At 37.6% G+C, this 24525-nt stretch overlaps 1 protein-coding gene across 1 annotated transcript in view; it reads left to right on the top strand.

The window, feature by feature from the left end:
* The first annotated feature begins 252 nt into the window (after positions 1-252).
* LOC127454388 (threonylcarbamoyladenosine tRNA methylthiotransferase-like) overlaps positions 253-24525 on the top strand; it is a 594560-nt gene continuing 570287 nt past the window's right edge. Inside the window, exons 1-3 of the mRNA XM_051721568.1 lie at positions 253-399; positions 732-892; positions 4610-4722. Of these exons, the coding sequence (XP_051577528.1) occupies positions 735-892; positions 4610-4722 (271 nt within the window). The 5' untranslated portion in view covers positions 253-399; positions 732-734. The remainder of the gene's footprint in view (positions 400-731; positions 893-4609; positions 4723-24525) is intronic.

Genomic DNA, 24525 nt, shown 5'->3' on the forward strand with positions numbered 1-24525 from the left:
GTTTAATATAGAAAGCATTCATTACATGAAAAATTAAAAAAAAATTCAAACTTAGTAGTCACAAGTGCCCTAAACTGAATTATCACCCATATATCACTAAGCAAATCAGTAAGTTCTGAATGGCATACTACTCCTACTTCTGCTATGACTGTCTATGGTAGAAATAATAAGAGTAGTGTGGTAGTCTGCATTGCCATTTCGAACTTTCCATAAATACAGACTGTCCTCTTTTGCTTGCCGTATTTATCAGAGGTCAAAGAGTGACGCTTCAGCATGGCCGTTTGAGAGCAAAACAACACGCACATAGAAACTCAAATAGCAGCACAACTGAGGATTTTGCCTCAGGCTTACACAATTTTTTCAGCGGTTCATAGTAAAATAGTATTTCACGTTTCTCCGGTAAGTTCCCGCTCCTAAATTGTTCATCAACGTATTGTTTAAGGCAAACACGTGGACTCCCGCGCTGGAGACTTCACATACTGATGCAAAGTTTAAGTGCATGTGTTTTGAAACACATTATATAGCTTTTTTAGTGCTCTAGAGCTTGTTTTGATGTCTATCATAGTAAACTGCCATACATGATGTCATTAATTCTGCGACTACATGAGATATTTGCACTTTTAATATTAAATTGTCACACTGCAGGACTATTTACAATGAACTGATGTAAAAATAAATAAAAATAAAAATAATAGCTAACCGCCGTGTTTTGGTGCATCTGTTCATATTAGATCATGCCGTCTGCTTGTGAGTCTCTTGTTGATGATATTGAGGATATGGTGACCTCGCATGACCCCACTCCTCATGAGCGCCAGTTCGCAAGGAAGAGCATTGTGCCTCGTGCACGCAAACAAAAGCAAGAACCTGCAGGAGAAGAACTTCAAACAGACAGGTGAGACATGCATTAACATATACACATCTGTCACAGGCTGTCACAATACAGTAAATGTCACTATGGAAGGTATAGTCAGAATTTCACAGGCCAGGATTATTGGTGCACATGCTGCTGTGATCAAAGGTTACGTTACAGATTGGATTCAGTGTCCTCTATCTTGATCTTGAGTGATGAGTGTTTATGGATTTTGCATGCACTCCAACTGACAACTCGGATGCCGGGGTGGAAACCATAGTTATTGAATAATACTTGATGAAATATTTAAAGGTGCACTTAGTAATTGTTTGGTAAATGAAAAAATAAACAATTCATTGGGATTAATTTAATATATTTTATATATATATATATATATATATATATATATATATATATATATATATTATATACATTTATGCAGATGCTGTGTCAATTTAAAAAGGAAATTCAACCTTTAAAATGCGTCTTGAGTCACCCACGTTCGGTTTTATTCGTTGCACTGCCCCTGTTTAAGCCCAAGAATTTAAGTCACCATCAGTGCTTGGCACACATCAAAAATTGTGCATTGGAATTTAATAGGAACACCCCAACACTGACCCCCCTCACCATTCTAAACAGCATTGAGGCAGCAGTGGAGTCATTCAGGTTCCTGGGCACTACCATCTCACAGGACCTGAAGTGGGAGACCCACATTGACTCCATTGTGAAAAAGGCCCAGCAGAGGTTGTACTTCCTTCGCCAGCTGAGGGAATTCAACCTGCCACAGGCGCTGATGATACAGTTCTATTAGCAGCCATTGAGTCTGTCCTCTGCACTTCAGTAACTGTCTGGTTTGGTTCAGCTACGAAATCAGACATCAGAAGACTACAAAGGACTGCTGAGAGGATTATTGGTTGCCCCCCCCCTTCAAGAACTATACACTTCCAGAGTGAGAAAAAAGGCTAGAAAAATCACTCTGGACCCCACTCACCCTGCCCACTACCTTTCTTAACTGTTGCCTTCTGGCCAACGCTACAGAGCTCTGAGCACCAGAACCGTCAGGCACAGGAACAGTTTTTTTCCTCAGGCTATCCATCTCATGAACAGTTAAATTGCCCCATTGAGCAATAACTATGTGCAATACACAGTTTAGTCTTTCTTATATTTATCCAACACATCCAACCTCTTCTGCCATTTCATTCCTCTGAAAAAATAAATAAATAAATTTGCACTGTACATAACAGATTTGTATTTGCATTGTACATAACAGATAACAGATTTGTATTAGATTTGCACTGCGTATGTGTGTGTCTGTCTGTGTGTATGTACGTATGTGTATAACTATTTTTTTTATTTTTTATTATTATCTATGTCTTGCTGCTGTTTTTGTATTGTTTTTGTATTGTTGTACACTGGAAGCTCCTGTCACCAAGACAAATTCCTGTATGTGTAAGTATACTTGGCAATAAAGCTCATTCTGATTTTCCCTTAAATTCGACAAATATTTGAACTTAATGAACTTTAGTGTTATGTTTTAGGAATGCTATGTTATGTGTGCTGCCAAGAGTTAAAATAATTGGTAATCTGTAAAAGGTAGATTTGCCATGGTATCATAATTTTCACACCGGTGTGGTGTTAACGTTCAAACCGACTAACACCGGTATTACTGCTGGTTGTATTATGGGGTAATTTTTGTTAAGTAATAGCCTACACAATAATGCAAGGCAGCTTGATTTCAAACTTTGAACTTTATTTTTTATTTATTTCTACAAAAAATTCAAATTAAACTTAAAAAAAAAAAAAAAACTGAACTGCAAATTAAATTTGTGTTGTTCAACTTTTTGAATGATGGCTTTTCAACAGTTGTGAAGGGCAACATCTCTTTGGCAAAGAACCTTCATCTGCGCATTCTCTCCATCATGGGCTACTGGTCGAGTATTTTGTTGTCTGGGCAAATACATCACTTATTGTGGGTTGTTGAGGGTTTAATGTTGGTGTTTTATTACCATTCATCCCAGGACCCAGTTTAGCTGCTTGAGAAGGGTAATGGCTTTGAATGTGTGTGAATACATTTGTTTTGTTCCCTCCTAGGGCTGGGCGATATGCAAGAAATATGTTCATAATATTTTTATAAAAAAAGAAGTAAAATCACAATATCCAATTACACCGTCAACCCCCCGGCTGAAGGATCGGTGAATATTCTTGCTTTAGTGATTTTGCATTGAAAATGAAATTCATTTATTTAAAAAACGAAAAACTTAAACCAAAGACATTTGTAAATTCAAATTGCACTTCAAACGAAATGTAAAATATAGAATTAAAATAATGAAGTGGTCAAAAAAATCCCCCCAAAAACCCCATATATTACCACCTTTTACCGTCACGCAAGTATCTGTCTATGACAACAGGTGGAAAATTACTAAAACATTAAGATCTAATTCTAAATATAAACATAATTATAATGATGATAAAAATCACTGAAATATAAATCATGATTCGAGGTAAGCATGTTTTTGTATTATTTTATGATTTAGTATAGTCTATAGAGTGACCCTGCAGAGTTGCATTCACAATGAACTGCTCTGTGGAAATGAAGCGAACTGAACTCAAAGCACCTCCTGAGCTGAAATGGTCATTTGCAGCATTCTTATAGATGAGACTATTCTTGCAATTTTTTTCATAAGACTGAAACAACAAAAGAGTGAGAACCCTTTACATACACATGTTCCACGAGACTGCACGCCTCCGAACAAACAGTGCGTCAGACATACACATTTTCTATCATCATGTGTATCTTCAAGATCGTGTCTGTGTGTCTAACAGCATTTCTTGTGTCATTCTGAATCTGAGACATCTTACAGTTACCCACCATGCACATTATATTCGCTACCTGCAATTAAATGTCTTCTGTCAGTGTGCGTACTCTGCCTGTGTAATTTGATATGTTGGTAAAGAACATCTGGCTTTCATTGCGTTATTTAGGTTCATTTATCATGGGTCGCAAACTCTTCATCAGGCAACTTTATTTAAGGCTATTCTAGTCGTTAGGCTATTGTATTGATATATTCGAAGTTCCATTCATAAAGTTTCCCCGTTTTACCTGGTATAAAATTTCACACCGGTATTGTCCCTTGTACCGAGTAAAACCGGTAACACCGTACACCATGGCAACCCTAGTAAATGGTATAGACAACCGTCTCTTGGCAGTCAACAGGTTTGATTGCTTAGAATTACAAGGAATACGAGGGCATTTTTAAAGAACCAGCTGCATCCTAAACCACAAATACTGTTCCTCCTCGTTCCTTCCTCCGGTTTGCCAGAATGCAAATACAATACAAATTTAACATTAACACTAGTCAAAAAGCCTCCCCAGTCACCAAGTTTTCAGAGTGCAGAGTGTGAAGAAGATTTCTATCTCGCTCATGCTTCCAAGAGCTAGATCATTTTAATGAACAGTCTAATATCCCAATACAGTAAAATCCTGACTATTATCGCCATCTAGTGGATCAAGCTTGGAAATGAACCCCAATTTTTATGAAGTTCATTCCATCTCACAACTTAATATTTGAGTTCTTTTCACAGGTGCACATCAAATATATTTAAAACATGGCAATTTTCCACTGATAGTGTGGATTCTGATTTTCCAACATTGTTTAATTTTTTTGTATCTGTCCTGCCAGGAATGCAATATCCACACAACCCTGGGCACATAGATTACTCATTGATTTAATGCATTTAATGTTTCTCTCTGTTTGACAGTGTGATTCCTGGAACACAGAAGGTCTGGGTGAGGACATGGGGCTGCTCTCATAACAACTCTGATGGAGAATATATGGCTGGACAGTTGGCTGCCAGTGGCTATAAGATAACAGGTACTTGTGTAAACAGAACGGTCTGCTTGCGTTGTTTATAGTCTTAATGATATTCCCATCAGCAGCAGTAAAGTGGTAGTAGCACAGTTTACAGTGCATGACTGGCAAAGAGTAGGGCACATGTAAAATATTTTAATATTATTGGGTGAATCTCACAAAGAACATGTTTCAAGTCATGCTTCATTCATATCAAAAGAAAAAAGGTCACTTTATTTGAGTGTTTATGTAACTGTAATTACATAGGTAATTACTGAGTAATACTAATGAACTACATATATTTACTGTGTAATTATTTTGTAGAGGTGCTTGTACTTAGATATTATTATTTTTAGTAATTAATAATAGTAACATGTAATATGTGTAGCACGGACACTGTAAAATAAAGTGTTATCTGGAAAAAGTCAATTATACTTTCCAGAAAGAAAATGAAGCATATTTTTAGGATTAGGAACGATTGTTTTAATTGTGGCATTATTTTCTCGACATTAAAAAGTATGAAATTGATTTCTCACATTTTGATCCGAATACGTTCTTGACAGGCTTTGTCAGATGGACCCATGTAATGTCATACAACCAAAATAATATAGTATTTAATATGCTTTCTCTGATACTCATCATTTTCTTTCCACTCATTCATAAATGTACTGCCCACAGGTGAGAGAAGTTTGCATGCTCTTAGAGAAGACTTTTTAAATATATTGGTAACACTTTACACTAAGGTTCCATTTGTTAACAAAATTAGTCAACATGAACTAACAATGAACAATACTTTTAAATCTTTATTAATCTTAATGTTAATTTCAACATGTAGTAATACATTTTTAAAATCAATAGTTGTATTAGTTAGCATTAATTAATGCACTATGAACTAACAATGAACAATTGTATTTTTATTAACTAACATTAACAAAGATTATTAAATGCTGTAAAACATATTTTTAATTGTTTGTTCATGATACCTAATGCATTAACTAATGTTATCTAATGGACAGGGCTGGCCCGTGGCATAGGCAACAGCTTTTTTTCGGAATTATGCCCCTCTACCCATATATTGAGCACTAGCGCTAAGCGATTATATTATAATCGGATCCTTATCATATGTGGACAAAATGAGTAAAAAAAGAACCAAATTATGCAGAAAAAAAAAAAGATGAATATTAAGGTAAGAATCACAAGTTAATGACTGTTCATGTCAGCCATTGATGTTTAATTTCTACTTTGAATTACCTTATTTAGAACCTCTTAACTGGCACGGACACTGTGGGCCATTTTTGCTTGTTTTATTTAAGTTTAGTGCAAGTGCAGTGTATTTTTTTTAAAATAAACTTAAGCTTCTATTATTATTATTACTATTATTATTAACCTTTATTTAACCAAAAAGTCCCTTGAGATTAAACCTCTATTTCAAGGGAGACCTGGCCAAGAAAGCACACCATACAAGGTAAAAAGTTATAAGATCAACACAGCGAAAACAGACATTAGACAAAAATAAGACACGTTAATGAAAACAATGGACTACAATTACAGAATCCAGCTTATGCATAGCAATTGCACTCTGCAGTCATACAATTTTTTTTTTTTTTAATCAAAGATTTGAATTCACCCAAGGTAACAAAGTGATTTAGATGTAATGTGTTCTGGAGGGAAATCCATGAGTAGCCATCTAGATGAGTGACAAAAGATTGCACAAATAAGGAGGTAGTTTTCCCTGTATGGCTTTATAAATAAAAAAATACCAGTGATGCTGTCTCCTTAAGCTTAATGAAGGCCAAGAGACCAAATTATAAAGTACACAATGATGTGTATTAGACAATGAATTGCTTATAAAATGAAGAGAACAATGATACACAGCGTATAGATGACGAAGTATAGAGGAAGCAGCATGCATGTAAATAATACCTCCATAATCTAAAACACTTAAGAATGTAGCCTGTACAAGTTTTTCCTAGCTGCTAAATTAAGGCAGGCCCTATTTCGATAATAAAAACCCAGCCTAACCTTCAGCTTCTTCACTAGATATTCAATATGCACTCTAAAAGAGAGCCTATTGTCCACTCAGATACCCAAGTACTTATAAGATGATACTTTTTCAATCAAGTCCCCTCCTGAAGTATAAATGCCTATAATGTTGTTTTAATTTCAGTTATATTGCTGCTTGCTTTCACTTCACCAATAAACTCCTAAGTGTCTTCTTTTAAAAGAGACTATTATTAGGACTGTAGTCTAAAGCATTTAGACTAAGCACCCTCAATTGCAGACCAGGGCAAACTGCTGCCCGCGGGTCTAGTTATCATGAATGTTTTTTATTAGATCTTTCATTTATCTGGCTTTGGGACCTATCACGCATCCACAAGCATTTAATATGCTCAGGGTTGCCAGATAATAGATGGAACACCCCAATCAGAGATTTATACATGCACAAATAGGAAATATTTCGCCTTATGTCATACTTAATGCAATCTGGCAAACATGTATGGGAGTGTGCGCTTTCTCCTCTTCGGAAAAAATTCAATACTTAGCGCTCAATAGTGCAATATTCTGCTCAAAGAAAAGTGTGAAGCAGCAATTCCATGTCCATTCGTGATGCTGCGTGTGCTCTTTATTGTCAAGTCTGCGAGCAAACCTTTTCAGTGACGAACTTTAGTAAAATCCCAATAGATCTTCGCATTATGCGCACACGGAGGGGTCACGCGAGTAATCCAAGTGAGAGAGGAATATGTTTGTTCTTTGTGTTATTTGTAAAATGCTGAAGTCCTCACACCTGTATATGAATGTTACTCTGGCAGTAATCATTTACCAGTGTCATGCAGCCTGTTTTATTCAGTTGTGTTCTGAATGGGTGCCAAACAAACCATTGACGAGACTCGCATCATGACCCATGAGCGTGTTAACAGGTTGATAATGTTTTCAGAATAAAACAACTTTATCCACTTTGCGGCCAACATTAAAATAAGCTTTTAGAATCTATAATTTCAGAATATTTTATTTTACTATTAAACCAGACTCCTTATGTAGAGTGTTAAATTGAATACTAAATTACCACTGCATTGAAGTATGGTAAAATAAACAATTAATAATTATACTTAGCCTTTATTCAGTTTTACTAACACTTGATAGCAAAAGTAGCAGCAAAACTTAAAGCAATTGCAGAGTGGTCCCATCAGTCTGTATACACTTGAGTGCACTACTACGTCTGGGCTTAAAAGATACAACTATGTAGATCTTTTTAATCTTCTCTCTTCCATGTTCTACTTAACGGCTGATGTGGCCCCTGTACCAAAATAATTGCACACCCCTGAATTGCACCACCCTCAATTTAATATGTAAGACTAATAATGTAAATTGACAAGCAGATTTCCTTGAATTCCAGCAAACACACAAAAATACCTGCATTTTGTGAACACACAAAATGCTGCATCAATGTATGTCCTAATCTGCAGGCGCAGCATTTTGCTGGCATTTTCAGCGACAGATCATGTGAAAAAAATGTTTTAGTAGCATTTAAACATGATTTAATCTATTTAAAAAATTGTAATTACGATACATCTCCATTTTATACAGAGCACCCCCACTATTTTCAGAAGCACCCTCAGTGATTTTGATCTGGGGGGCGCCAATCGAAAATCTCGCTTAGGGCGTCAACAGTGCCTGGGCCGGCCCTGCTTATGGAAACTTATTGTAAAGTGTTACCATTCAATTAAAATATATTGAACTCATTTTTCAGTCTAATCAAAAGTAAATGTTTACACCTGTTACTGTTAGAATTTTGTATTTGTCAAAAATATAAGATTGGAAATATTGGTGGTAAATTTCATTAGTCCCACAAGATGGCAGTCAAAACTATTTACACTGAATCTGGTTGAAAACAAAATAGTTTCTTAATGAATGAACAGAATAATTTCTCGCTTATATTTACAAAAGTTTATCTTGGATTTTTTTTTTTTTTTTCTTAATTATTAGACCCTTCCCAAATTCTAAAGTTTATCATTAAATACAAATGTTGTAACCTCTGCAGATGTGATTGAGGATGGCTAATTCAGCTGTAAGTAATATAATCTCATAGTGGAGAGTTAAATGTCTATTTGGGAACTTTAGAATGTGCCAAATTTGGGAGGAATCTGTAGTGGTTTCTTTAGCATTCTTTGGACGTTCCATAATGCTGTCTGCTAGATCAGTGTTATCAGCAGGGGTTAATGACCAGAGCCAGTATGTATATTTTTGCCTGTTCCTGTCCTCTGATAAAGGCACAATGGCCCTCTTGTGATGCTGACTGCTTTGGCTGGTCGCTCAGCATGGCCATCTGGTAGTTATCAGCATGCCTGTCTGAAATGAATCTTCATGTTGAAGAGATTTTGGAACCATGGGGTCATCTTGGCTGGACATATTGAACTCTAAAGCAATATATATATATATATATATATATATATATGTTACATTTTTAATTTGTTGCATGAACAGTGTTGTCTTGAACTGGTTTTGTTGGAAATGAGTTGGATAAAAGGGTTTGGTGTGGGGTTGGCTTCATGAAAAATGGTGGAAGAAGTGTTAATATACTGAAATGGATTATAATCCTGTCATTCATGTAATTTCAGTTACAAACTATGTATGCTACCAATGAAAAGTTTTGACACTGGATTTAATTTATGTTTTGTAATAATTTTGAAACTAAATTGAAATTCACATCCTTTATTTTGTTTTATTTCATAGTTTTATTTATTCTAAAATGTGGAAAATAGTAGTAATAAAGAATTGGGTGTGTCCAATCTTTTAACTGGTAGTGGATATATTATCAATGTGTGAATTAAAAATTCATATTAACACAAAAAAACAAAGGCCAGTGTACATAGGTTCTGAATCAAGCGCTGTAGGTTTTTATCACAGAAATGCTGCATGCTCTGTTTTCAGACACCAGTAATTAACTAGAAATATTTCAACTTGACTAAGGCAACCGTTTACAGCTGTCATGAATTATACAGGACCCACACAAATGAGAGGGGCTTTCAGACCACAGCCTTTCTCTCTTTGGCTGTGGGTGTTTCCATATGTCATTTATTTGAAGTTCTCACATAATTGAAAACATTTTGACCTCAGAAAGCTTGCAAGTTCAGCTCAATAGTGTGAAAAAGTATTCAGCTCAATTGTAAAAAGGCAAAGCAGGTTGAAGGTTATTTGCTGTATGTCTAAGTTTGTGACTTGAATGGAGGCAGAAAATGTCTTTCTCATGCTCTTGTGGGAGTAATCTTGCAGAGCCAGATGTTTGAGTGCCTTCATAAAGCCTGGTTCACTTTTGCATCTTAAATTGACAAAGTACTGCCATCTCAGACATGGAGAGGCTGTTTGACTAACATGCAAGGCGACAAACCACAGTTCAGTTTTTATGTGATGTTTAAGGAAAGCTAAAGACCGGAGTGCAACAAAGTGATCGTTTAATCAAATAATGGTGCAGTAGTCACCTTGAACGGTTGTACAGACAACAATCAGTAGAAAATGTGTAGACTTTGTGGACAAAATGAGGACCTATTTGAGATGGTTGACTTTCTGCATAGCGCTTTAAAGTAGAAAATTCTCTGTAGAATTCAAATGGGCTGCACAGTTTGTGAGGCACTTTCCAGTGAGTCGCACGAGTGAAATCGAAGAAAGAATGGGTGTGATGTAATTTTGAACAAAATCTGAGCAAAAAAAATTTTTAAGTGGTTTGAAACAGCTTGCCAAGTCAAACTTTCATGAAAACTTCTTATCGGCTGTTGAACACCTTAAGGCCTTTGCATATTCCTTCCTTGAGTTCCTTTAGCATTTAATGTCGGTGATCAAAACAGCTTTTTGTGCTTTATCGCAACCAGATGCACAGGTTTTGGTAACTGCAGCAGCTTCTGACACGTGATTCAGTGCTCATATTGTATTGGTCAGGGCACTTCATCACTGAAAAAAAAAAAACAAAAAAAAAAACCTCGCTCTGTTGGTGCTTGATTGTTCGCTCCAGGTGTTAAATGCTCCATTAGAATCTATTGCTTCTATTCAGAATTTTCATCAATACGAGAAATCGCATTTGGTGTGCAAAAGCCTTTACTACCATTGGTCCATGTCATTAGTGGGTGTGACCCAGTGCTCCACCTAATTTGTCACCAACATCTTTTAATGGTTTGTTTCTACACTCAGTCGAGATCAGTCAGCATGAACACACTGGAGTGCAGAGTAGCCGGTGCATATTATGGCCACGTAAAGCGTGTTGACATTAGCGCCATTAATGTTAACATGAAAAATTACATAATAACGGCATATATATTATTTTAAATCATCGTGTGGTTAAAATGCATTTTTTTTCCCACTGATCTTGTGGATTCTATTCATAGAATGAGGCATGAATTTAATACAACATTAATTTAATGCCAAACTGGTTAATATTTTGCACGTAGTTTGTTGACAGCATGCGTCTCATTTTACACATAGCATGCGTTCACTTCTGAGTGTAAACAACGTTTAAGGTGCGCACATTTTTATTTTTTAGGCAGCCACAGGAAAGACCCTGAGCTTTCTTGGTGACGTTATGGCACCATAATCAACATCAGCTAAACCTGACATTGTATTCTACCGGGCTACTTCAAATCCTTTGAAACCACAGACCCTTCTGTTGGGACTCCATTAGAGGCACTAGACATCTGAAATGCTAATGGGAGAGTGGGGTTTGTGTTACTCCCTCCTCACCTGAAGCCTTGAAAGCGGGTGAACGGCTCCACAGACAGGGAACTGGCAGGCAGAATTGATTCCTGGTTCTGTTTTGCATGCGATTTCCATGTTGCTCAGACTGTTTAGATGAGATGGTTAATGGACAGGTGAGAGGAGGATATGAAAATATTACAAGTTCTGAGCCTCTTTATTTGCTTGTTGTTTTTGAACTGCATTGCCCAGAGAATATATCTGTAATTTTAGGCATCCTTCTCCAGAGGGGAGTTGGGTGGGAGGGACGAATCTCTATAGCTGCTCTGGGACATTAATCACAAGCTTCTAACGTGCAAATTAACTGTTCACCCCCCCACGCCTAGCCCAACACACACTGAGGCTTGTCAAATGTACCTTAATTGTCTTCTCTTTCACTCATTTGTAATTTTCAGTCAGGGACAGAGGCAAACACAGGTTCCTTGCTGGCTCTTCTCTTTATTTCCGTCTTCATCTCTGATCTTTCTCAGTTCTGTTTGTTTTCTCTCTCTCTCTCTCAGCATGTCGGTTGCATGTGTTTGCTGTCACACAGGATGTGAGCGGTTTGTCGACTAATTGTGCCACTTTTGTTTGTTTGTTTCCTTTCAATTGTAGGAAAATTACTATAATTGTACCTCTGGAAACTTGGTTTGATTTAAACTTTAGATGTGGTTGACCTTGTCGTTTTGCCTGTTCATTTCTGTTGCGCAGGGCAAAAGGTTTTTGTAAGGTCCTGGTGGGGCAAATATAGCTAAAATGTGAATTTCTCAGCCTTCAGACAATATTCGGGGGGTGTGTGTGTATATACGTATATATGCTGTATACATTTTATTTTCCCTGAAATCACGATAAACAGGATATTTTATTTATTTATTTTTTTGGATTTTTCCCCTTTTTCACCCAATTTGGAATGCCCAATTCCCAATGCGCTTTTAAGTCCTCGTGGTTGCGTAATGATTCGCCTCAATCCGGGTGGCGGAGGACGAATCCCAGTTGCTTCCGCGTCTGAGACCATCAACCCGCGCATCTTATCACATGGCTTGTTGAGCGCGTTGCCACGGAGACATAGCACGTGTGGAGGCTTCATGCCATCCACCGCGGCATCCGCGCTCAACTCACCATGTGCCACACCGAGATCGAACCACATTATAGCGACCACGAGGAGGTTACCCCATGTGACTGTACCCTCCTTAACAACTGGGCCAATTTGGTTGCTTAGGAGACCTGGCTGGAGTCACTCAGCACGCCCTGGGATTCGAACTAGCGAACTAGCGAACTCCAGGGGTGATAGCCGGTGTATTTTACCACTGAGCTACCCAGGCCCCCCCGATAAACAGGATATTTATATTCCCCCCAGACAGAGGAACTGGTTTCAACCAAGGAGCCATTGTTGCCAAGTAAATTGAGTATGTTAAAAGCAAGAAATAAATGACAGTAAAAATCTGTTTTCCACACTGTTACAGTAAATAAACACAAGGAATAATTATATTAAATAATTTTCTTTATATGCACTAACAATACATAAGAATAAATGGCAATGTTTACCTATAACACATTATAAAGCAAGTGAAATGCCACATGTGGCCTTCTGTAAACGATTTTATGTGGCAAATGAACCATAAAATCAGTGTTTTAAATCAATTCACTGAAAGAAAGATCTGATGGGTGGAAATTAATCTAAGGAACTATTAATCTTTAATTAGATAATTAATCTAATCTTTCTAAATCTGCATATTTACTGCTGAGGTTTAAATCAGAGACGCTATTAAAATGATTTTAGAAAAAGTATACAATATCAATGAAATGAACAAAGTTGGGTAATTGTATATCTGCAACAATATAAAATTGATATAATGTAAATATTTGATATCACTCGAGCCTAGACTAGAGCTGAAAGTGCAAGCGTACCATATTTAGCATTAGACTTTTCAACCATATCTTATTTAGTTGATTTAGTTTTTTTTTTTAAATCTGTATTTTCAATCTGTCATACCAACAACATGTCCTCTCTAAACCTCTGTTTTTACTTTTAAGGATATAAAGTTAGACATACACATTGGCAGCAAGTCCAAACAATTTTCAGAGATTACAGAGTGTTAAAGATGATAGTTTGGGCGTTATACAAGGGCCAACGCTATAATTAGTGAAAATATGTTTTGCATTAGGGTAAATGTGTGTAATTATCTTTTTAGAGAACGTTCTATGGAAGCCTGTTATATAATGGCAACTCATAGTGGTTTTTGTATTCTTCTTGAGATTCGGGACTCCAAACACTTTTTGTGTGGGAGAAAGAGTGTGACCAGGCATTGAGCGGCTGCCGCCTGACAGCTGCCGACACATCATGGCTCCTCTGAGGCTGGAAGGGGTTTTATTATCAGTGCTGGGTCTCAACAAACACACGCACACACACCTGCTCTCATTATGGAAAAGATCTCAGTCTTTTTGTTCTTGTTTGGGTTCTCATTTGAGTTTTTATGTGAATCTTTTGTACTTACGAACTACAGTTATTGTGGAAACTGCTAAACCCCAAAATATTAGAAATGAGGCCTACTAACATTGAAGTGTCCATTATTTAGGTTTGACCTTACCTTAATAACTCAACCATTACATGAATGACAACAGTGACATCTTAAAAAGTTAATATAGAGATGCTGCCATCAACCTTACAAAAGATTACTTTGGTGATACCATGGTACCGAATGAAAACTATATTCATATACTATAGACTTAAGACATGGTGCTTCAAGTCACTTCTGAGAATACCATGGTATTACCATGTCCAAAAAACATAGTATTGCTATGGCACCATAACAACTAGATTTTTTTAGTGGTTCATGTAAAACTTGTGGCTGGTTGCTACGTTGTTACTTACTGGCAAAAGACTCTTAAGTGTCTGTTTTTCTGGTCTCTACATATGGTTCAGTTCCCTCTTTTGGTACAAGGCTTTGAGATTTTTCTGCCTGTTTTATCGTCCAACAGGTGAAAATGAGTTCAATAGCTTAGAACAGTGGTTCCCAACTCTGTGCCTGGAGGCCCCCAAACACTACACATTTTGGATATCTCCCTAATCAAACATACCTGATTCATCTCATCAGCTCGTTAGTAGAGACTCCACGTCCTGAACTGGGTGTGTCAGATAAAGGAGATATACAAAATATGCAGTGTTGGGGGGGCCTCCAGGAACAGGGTTGGGAACCACTGGCTTAGAAAAGTAATAGTGCAACTTTCCTCAACCAGCTGCACAATTTGAGGTAAAATTAATGTCTGTAGCACAAACAGTGCAGGGAGATTTACGCCCAGAAGTATAAATCTGAATTAGTAACTTCTGCACCATTAGTGCCACCAAGCGGAATTAAGCATTGTTTTCAATACAGTTTTCTGAATACACCCCCCTTTCTGCTGTTGATCAAACAAACAGATAGTACAGCCCCCAACTCACGCCATTGGATGAGTCAATGTTATTGTCTCTCTTGAAACAGTTTTGTTTACAGTTTTCAAGAAGATTAACCTATGAATGGCTTACTAATGGGATAGGATAAAATAGTGTAACACAGAAAAAGTTAGAGAATTAACCTCCAATAGTAGTGATACTTGCCTTACCATGCACCATAGAAACAGCATGGTAAAACCATGATACTTTTTTGGTACCTTTTTTGTTAGTACCTCAGGACTATATCGCATTTTTGTGAGATGACGAAACTGTTCAATAAGCTGTGACATTCGGGTCTCCGTTCCGTCCATCTCCTCTCATCAGCACGGACCACAGGAAACCACAAGCCATTTTGTGGTTCCTCATTTTCCCTTGTGATGGACACTCATACAGAAGTGACTGTCTAGATTGGCCACAGGCAGGAGGCTGTCACGGCCAAATCACTTGAGATTGGGGGAATTCTCTGGATCTGGATTTTCTGTGTACACCTCACTGCTGATATGATTTCAGTGTGTGCATTTCACTGGCCTGCATCTCAGAAAGGCTTGATAGGCGTCCAGAAGGTGTGTCGACATGTATGATGAGGAGTTGAAGAGTGTTGCTAGAGGATGGATGTGTATTCAGTCATGCCAGAAACTCCAGCTGGGTGTCTATAGGTTCTTTTTTTTAGAGTTTAATAAAAGACCTACTCTCAATATTATTTCTTGCTTGTACCCTTCATTCCGCTAGGGACGGAAATCAGCAGGGAACTGGCAATATTTTTTGGTGTATTTCAGTTCGAAAATCTGGTTTGTGATCTTGGTTAATCTTTACTGTATGTCTTAACATTAGTTAACACAGTAGTTAACATTAATTAACAATAGACTGCACTTTTACAGACCTTATCGTTAAAAGTTGTATATGTGTACATTAGTTTATGCATTATTAATGGGGCCAATTTTTGGTGTGTTTAAAGGCAGAAATGTGAAGCTTATAATTTTATAAAAGCACTTGCAGTAATTCTTCAGTTAAAATGTGTGTATAATTTGACCTGTGAAGTTTTACAGTCATGTAAGGGGTTTAGGGTTTACAGCGTTATAACATCATGGCAACGAAGTTGTAAAATTGGATATAACTTCACATCAAAAAGGTTAGTAAGTTGTTTTATCACACTAAAATCATGTTAACAAGCATATTGTTTATGTCTTGTGGCTATACTTTTGAATACCCCATTCACTTCCTTTGTAAGTGCCTCACTGGAACCCAGACTTTTGCTTTTTTTGTTAAAGAAAAGGAGGGACGAGTTGAAATGCATTTTTGTGGTGATCAACATAATGCCACAAATGCTGTCAATTGAGCTTAACTTTAACTGAACCTGGAATATTCCTTTTAAGTGGAACAAATAGAACCTTATTGCTAAGTGTTACCTTGGTATTTGATTTACTTGTTTCTTATTCATCTTCATTGGACTTTGGTGTTTTGTACAACATTTCTTTTCTCTCCCCCCACTTCTACATTCCACAAAGTGGGAGCGAGTTTGTTTATAAAGCTGTATTCACTACTTTTGTTGGCCTGCAGGTGGCACTATTCACCCACAAAATGGGTACTGTTCTTTTACTGTTACAAGTGCTACTCTTTCACTGTAAAAAAAAGAAATAAAAAATACCCCCCCCCCACACACACACACACACACACACACACACACACACACACACACAAAACATCTCTGTTGATTTTAGAGCTCTCTGTGATTGCGTGATGTCAGTCTTTGATTTGTAAAAGCATGTGTTAAACTGCATTTTCAGATTTTCCAGTGGTCTTTGTTCATTGTGCAAAGACATGATTTACAGCAAGGACACATTTTATCTTAAGAGTGAAAACGCAAGTATACTGTTATAAACAAGAATTCAGCTGTTGCGATATGAACTGACCTTGTGATTAACACCATTGACACCATTCTCTGTTCTCTTCTGCTGTTTTGAATATTCTCAAAGCACGTGTTAAGATTGAGAAGTGCCAGTTACAATGCTGATGTGGCAAAAATCTTTACTGAACGATGTTTGGAAATATGATACATGAGTTAAGGTGATCTGAAGTGGTAAATGTAATATTTCAAAAGTCCAGGGCATAAAATCTAAACATTTGTCAGTCACATTTTAGCCTGCTTTCTTACCATAGTATGTTTAAGATTACATTACCTTTGTTTTTTTTGCCTAAATCATGTACATCTGTAGGTGGCACTCTTGACTAGTGATTCAAGCTACAAAGACTCTGATCCCAAATTTCCTTTTTTTCCTTTGCCAGGCATCAGCTTCAAAGAAAGTCAGCTAGGATCTTTGGCAGTGACTGACAGGATGCCTTAATGATTTACATAAAAACATACAGTACTTCTGCTAAACATTAACCGTTAGTGTTACAGATTCCTTGTTCTATATGCTTGGAAACTGTCTGCTGTGTCCCCCCCACTAAAACATCGTATTCTTTTTATTTACATGCTGTTCTAGTGACAGAAAAAACTTAATGGCATGTTATTGCTCAGATTTACAGTTGTGTGAAATGATCAATTCATTTGTAAATGTGTATTACAGGTACTGTATTTATTAATACCGTTCCCTAAGGTGTTTTATCATTTTATCTGTGTGCTTAATTCCATGTTTTCAAGGTGAGTAAATGTGCACACCTTACATGTCACTGTTCATTCATAAAATAGCCCTCGCTCGCTGTTCTGAGAGTGGCTGAACGGGGTCTACGCAATGTAACTCGTCTGGTGGAGGCAGCCAATGAAAGCGCACGGCTGCTCCTGATGCCCCAGCCTCCTTCTCCGCTCGCCGGGTACAGAGCAGCTCTCTGCTTGTGTGTTCAGCTACCATCGTTTCTCCAGCTCCTCGATACTGTGCTCCGGGAGCAATATACAGTACTACGACAAACATCTTTGCCTTCCCCCACCATGAAGACTCTGCTCCACCTAGAGCTGGAGAGAGGACAGTCAGATATGTAGAAGAACAACTGGAAAAGAGGACGGAGGGAGCTGAGGCAGGTGAGCAGAGGTGCCGGCAAAGCTGTATCAGCTCGTAACCAAGCGTGAGCTGCACTACTGGTTAACCATCATGCAGATGCACGGATGAGATTCTTGTGGAATGGAAGAGATGAGGAATTTTCAGTGTTTACCCTGGACATATTGCTTTAGGATGAGATTAGGAGGCTGCTATGCTCCCTGTGTCTTTTTTCTCAAATTACAGAAATTTAGGAGTCATGTGGACTGCAAATGATGTCATTTTTCTTTTTGATTTTCTTTTGTTTTTTTTAAAAAACTCATGTGATTCATCCGGCAGAGTTTCCTACCATGGGACACAAAAACTTAAGCACCATGAAACCTCAAACCTCTCCGAGTTCTTTCATAATGCGTTTGCAGTTCACAGTCAGGGCTGGCTTTTCTACGCAGCTGATCTTGCACACAAACATCTCCAAGCATTACAAAAATAAAGTATCAGCAACCTTTTTAAATAAATTCCCCAAATTAAACAAATTATTACTTTCAGTGTTAAATATCATCTTATACCTGTGGTCCACATGGCGTTTGCTGAGGATAATGCTGTGACTTCATATAGCAAAAACTGCCACACGGTCATGTAATAATGATATGATTGAGAGGGAAAGGGCTACATTTATTTGTGGTCTTGGATTACCTGCTAGGTGGGGCTGTTGGCATCCCTAAAACTGCTGTGGTTTAGTGATGCTAGTTTTTGTCATAGCCCCATTTCAAGTAAGGCATGCCCTCACTAAACAACTGTCAGACTAACTGAATCGCTGTACTGCTCACATAACACAACAAGAATTCTTGTAAAATAGTAAACAGAACGCAGACGAGGTGCACAAATTACATGTGCTTTAATTAAGAGACATCCCCATCGTATGGCGAAAAACTGTTTTCTTTATTTGAGAAATTAGAGTGGTTACTACATTTTTCCAGAAATGGAGGCTCATGATAGTTCGCTGTTCAAGTTGTCTGAACACTGATTTTTTTTGCATTCCAACCATTTATTTAATTACATTTTTTTTGTGAGTTTATTACAATAAAACACCATTATGATGACATTGTAGTCTTCCATTCCTGTGCAAAGATGCATGTTAAGATGTGATTGGCTGGAGCAGATAAACATTGTAGCTGCATCGCCCACACTACAAGATCATGTGGTGATAAGATCAAACATGCTTGAAAATATTGCTGTGTCTGTGATGGCTCAAGACTGACCCAGATCATGTCGCTGAACTGCTTGTAATTAATGAGCATCGCCAACCACAGTGGGCACCGATTTGGCTGTGATCTGTGACTCCAAAATTGGACCAGAAATCGTGAGGGCACGGCTTAGAAATTTCAGTAATTAGCCTGTTAGCTTCAACCTCGCCCTCTTTCATAAAATCCCACTCTAAAGACATACAGTATAAGCAATCCCGAACATGCAAAATGATTCACTGGCAGGTAATGTTTCTGATTTACTAATATTCTGATTTGGGGCACATGCCGCTCCCCTTAATGGATGAATTGGATAATTAGATTTCAAAATAAATTTATATAAGTGTTAAAAATGTTCTTAGTCATTCTTTACTGTGACGGGGTAGCTCAGACACAGAGGCTGCAAGACTACATATTAAATGAAATCTCGGATGCAGTTTATTGTGCAACCAAAATCCCAATAATAACCAGAAATAAAAAAAAAAAAAGATTTTGTGCATAACGTGGGGATTTTTAATTATAAACAAGCCCGGAATACAACAAGGACTCTTATTTTGAAATGTGTGCGCTCCCAGCTGCTCACACAAACAGACAAAGGAAAAAAAAATGAGCACTCTTATAATCATTTACAGTATATAACAATAAAAACAGTACAAAGTCAGCATTTTCATGTAACAAAATGAGCAGTAATTCACTAACCATAGATTATCAGCAATTACATGACATAAATGTCCGCAGTGGTGGAAAGAGTACTGATTTTTTTTAAATTTTTTTTTTTAATTTTAACTTAAGTACTGGTACTGAAGAAATAATTCACTTGAGTACAAGTAGAAGTACTGAGAAATATTAGGACTCAAGTAAGAGTAAATAAGTAATTTGCTGAAAAACTACGCAAGTAATTACGTTACAAATTACTTTATGAAAATGATATTAAATGCAGTGTATATGCTTTTATTTTTAGAACACAAAGACATTTCTATCCTTGAAAGAAATTGATGCTTCCTTTCACCAAGGATGCATTAAATTGATCAAAAATACTGGCAGAATCATTTATTGCAAATTATTATTACAGTTTGAAATAATTGTTTTAAGTGGTATTTATTCAATTCTTTACCCATGATGGCAAACATATATTGTGTCACCTGTTCCTTACAAAAGCATTCTAAAGTGCTAATTTGGTACTCAAGAATTTCTTTTAATTATTAGAACAATTGAAAATGGTTGCGTTACCATGTGCAAATCACAATACAGTGGGTTCTTTCCCCATTTGCTGAGGTATTGAGTTCTTACAAGTTGCTTTACACTTGCAAGTCAAATTTTGGTTTTAAAAATAGACAAAAAGAAACACATTTCTCCTGAAATTCTATTTTCTCCAAAAGTCTATTGTTTTAGAGAGATGACGCTATTCCATGATTACTGTTATGAAAAAATAATCTCTAACCAGGATAGAGAGGGAAGTGGACAGCTTTAATGCACAACAAACTCCTCACAGGTCCTAAACTAGCAGCTTCTAAATGCCAAAGACCTGCATTGCTGCAAGAGGATTCTTGGACAAACAGGAAATTTAAAGAATACAACGTTTATTTAAATAGAAATAGCCATTAGTACCATTCTAAATGACTCTAAATCATCTCTAAACTACATAATGTGCATTGTGACTGAAACACATTCCTCTTTCGGTTTTATTCTCATTCACGGATGTCCAACTATTTTGGCTATTAAATTAACATAATGTACAAAACTAATATAATGCAATATCATAGAGGAGAAAACTGATCCTCTATGATATTGCAGCAACTATCCAGATATGGAATGAGATTATTAAGCAAATGATCAACTCCTACATGCCATCTGAATAAAATAAGGCAAAAATAAACATTTCACACAGTGTTTAGTGAGAGATATGATTGATTCAAACACTAAAAGTGGTTTTCTATATATGTATTATTGTATTACAGTTGTAATAATAAAGTCTTAATTAACATTATGGTTATTTAACATATTGAGATAATAATAATAATAATAATAATAATAATAAGTAAATTGTATCATTTGGCAACATTATGTTTTGTGATTTCTCATACCTTCTTTATATAACATCCAACACTTGCGCACTTTTGGCCTGTAGCGGGTGAGACAGAGCAGGAAAGTACAGTACAGCACCATGAGCGAGAGTGTTACCCACTAGGACAGTTAATTTTGAACAAGTGGGACGAACGGTTACGGAATTTAATGCGGGAGTACGATACCGAACTGATGCGGATAGATAGAAGTGGAGAGCCCGTCTGTGCGTGCAATGGTGCGAGGAAATGGATGGCAGGTAAAAAAAAATTATGTTCAGTGAAAAGTCAAAAGATAGCAATGTATGTAATTGTAACTATATCAGATATTATTATTAAAAAAAAATTTTTTATCCCCTTTTCTCCCAATTTGGAATGCCCAATTCCCGCTACTCAGTAGGTCCTCGTGGTGGCGTGGTTACTCGTCTCAATCCGGGTGGCGGAGGACAAGTCTCAGTCTTCAGCCTTCGCTTCTGAGACAGTCAATTCACGCATCTTATCACGTGGCTCGCTGTGCATGACACCACGGAGACTCGCAGCACGGGAGGCTCATGCTACTCTCCGTGATCCGCGCACAACTTGCCACGCGCCCCAATGAGAGCAAGAACTCCTGATCGCTACCTCGTGGAGGTTACCTCGTGACTGTACCCTTCCTAGCAACCGGGCCAATTTGGTTGCTTAAGAGACCTGGCTGGAGTCACTCAGCACACCCTGGATTCGAACTCGCGACTCCAGGGGAGGTAGTCAGCGTCAGTACTCGCTGAGCTACCCAGGCCCCAATTATATCAGATATTATAATTTTTTATTTTTCCCCTTTTTCTCCCAATTTGGAATGCTCAATTCCCAGTGTGCTTTTTTTTAAGTCCTTGTGGTCGCGTAGTGATTTGCCTCAGTCTGGGTGGTGGAGGACGAATCCCAGTTGCCTCCGCATCTGAGACTGTCAACCCGCACATCTTATCACGTGGCTTGTTGAGCGCGTTGCCACGGAGACATAGCGCGTGTGGAGGCTTCATGCCATCCACCGCGGCAACCACGCTCAACTCACCACGCGCCCCCCCGAGAACGAACCGCATTATAGCGACCACGAGGAGGTTACCCCATGTGACTCTACCCTCCCTAGCAACCGGGCCAATTTGGTTGCTTAGGAGACCTGGCTGGAGTCACACCCTGGGATTCGAACTAGCGAACTCCAGGGGTGGTAGCCAGCGTATTTTACCGCCGAGCTACCCAGGCCCCAATTATATCAGATATTATTAATAAAACACGGGAACTTGTTGCGTGGGCATCCCCCCCCCCCAATTTTGAATTTCAGGGATATTTTTGCCTATTTCAAAAATGAAATTACGTCCCTGTTAATTTCTGACACTATTGGGATTGTATCTTTCTAAGGTATTTAAAAGTTTGTTTTAGACATATAATAGCAAGTAAACAAGATATCCCCACATATATGTCAAACTACATCGTGTTTGACACAGTTAAAACATTGCCTACTTTAAAACAAGTGAAGTTTGATCAGTGGTTAAATGTGTTCAGACGGTTCCCTCTTACCTGAATGAACGGATCCTTTCCAGAATAAAATGAAATATGCAGAAAATCACAGTATTACAGTTCTTGTATAGTGACAGGGTAGAAAGTCTTGAAGAAGCTAGAGAAGAGAGGACACCGGCAGCAGTTTATGAGAGCTGCTGTAGTGTGGTTATGATGCTGTGCCCTGTGGGCTTCTGTCGTGCCGTGCACAACACGTTTTAGTTTATAAACAGATTTAGTGCTTATAACTTGCTGATTTCTTCATCTCAAAACACTTCCCAAACATTCAGAAATATTATGTATTTTTTGGTACTTTGTAATTATGGAGAAAAATAACTGTAGCGAAGTTGAATACTTCATTTTTAATCAACTCAAGTAAAAGTACTTTAGTTATTTATAATTAAAGTTGGAAAAATGTGAAAAATTTACTCAAGTACTGTAATGAGAGTAGTTGTGATTCGTTACTCTCCACCTCTGAATGTCCAGAATTCCGGTAATCCGCTATATTTAAAATGGACTTTTTCCTTTTCTTCTAGCGACATAACCAGTCAAAATCAACATGAAGTCATCAATCAATAAAAGTTACTTAAATAATCACCCAAGTTCTCCCTTCAAGTCATTATATTCATTATGCTCTACGATAATCAATAACGTTTGTTAATTTATTAATTTATTGTTAATTTAACATTTATTCATTCATTTAAAAGAATACTCATTGTGAATGTGTATCTTCATGCGAATCATACATTATGGCTCATGCTGTTTTGTTGCATGCGGTGAGCTCATCTGAATGAAAAGGTAGAAAAGGAGCAGAATACACACTGGCGCACTCTAAAGATGTAACTCTTGAGATGATATCTGCCGGAACAGCACATGAACAGGAACTTTGATATGAACACACACAAAGTGTTCCCGACTGTCGCCAATGGCGACTAGATTTCTAATTATTGTAACAATTATTTTTGGTCACATTTACGACCATTTAGTTGCAGTCTGGAGCCCTGCTAGTTTAAATTTTTCTAATTCTCACTCCTGGTGGTCATATTAACCTGCTGTTAAAGTGAGTAGGGAGGACATGATGTGTCAGTCTGCTGTTGAGCTGTAAATTTAAAATGGAGGTCTTATAAAGTATGAAAACAAATACATTTATGCATAACCTAACTTCCTAACCATAAACAAATACAAACTTAAGACAAACAAAAATGGCAGGCCACTCTTACTCTCCAAACTCAATAAACTTCCAGTTAGACAGCAAAGCCAGAGAACAAACGGGCAGGAAACAAATCACAGTTTGGTCTGGTGACAGGGAAGAGAATCCAGGAGCTCTCACACGCTGTCCTAGTGTTCTCACAGATTCACTCTAGAATGAGCTCTCCGACATCCTGGTTTACGCAGCCTTTTAAACCGGCAAGCTAATTGATTTGCCAGTACAAATCACGTGGACATCGCTCAAGTTCATCCATACCTACTGAAAGAGAGGGTGAGAGAGACAAAACATACAGAGTACCCAACTCTGCATCAATTCAACACCAAATCTTATAGGGACATAACAGTGACGCTTCTAAAGGCAATGTTTTTAATTTGTCACAAAGTGTAAATTTAATTTCTTTAATGACCAAATTCTTAATCACAGGTCATTAACTGATTGAAGATCAAAACTCTTAGTAAATGGACACAAACTATTCCAACCTAATCTGGCCTGTTATAATAGCATCTCTAAAGCCATATCTTTCAGGTTGTTTGGGAGGTTGTATGGGCCGTCTGTAGTCTCGGAAATCTCTGGTGATGACTTATGCTTAGGTCTGACTATACAGCCCTGAAGTGGCTGTCGGTCAGATGGATTTCTCATGCTGCAATCTACACCTCTCAGTCTTCTGGGC

This window comes from Myxocyprinus asiaticus, chromosome 16, assembly GCF_019703515.2.
Source record: "Myxocyprinus asiaticus isolate MX2 ecotype Aquarium Trade chromosome 16, UBuf_Myxa_2, whole genome shotgun sequence".
NCBI lineage: Eukaryota > Metazoa > Chordata > Actinopteri > Cypriniformes > Catostomidae > Myxocyprinus > Myxocyprinus asiaticus.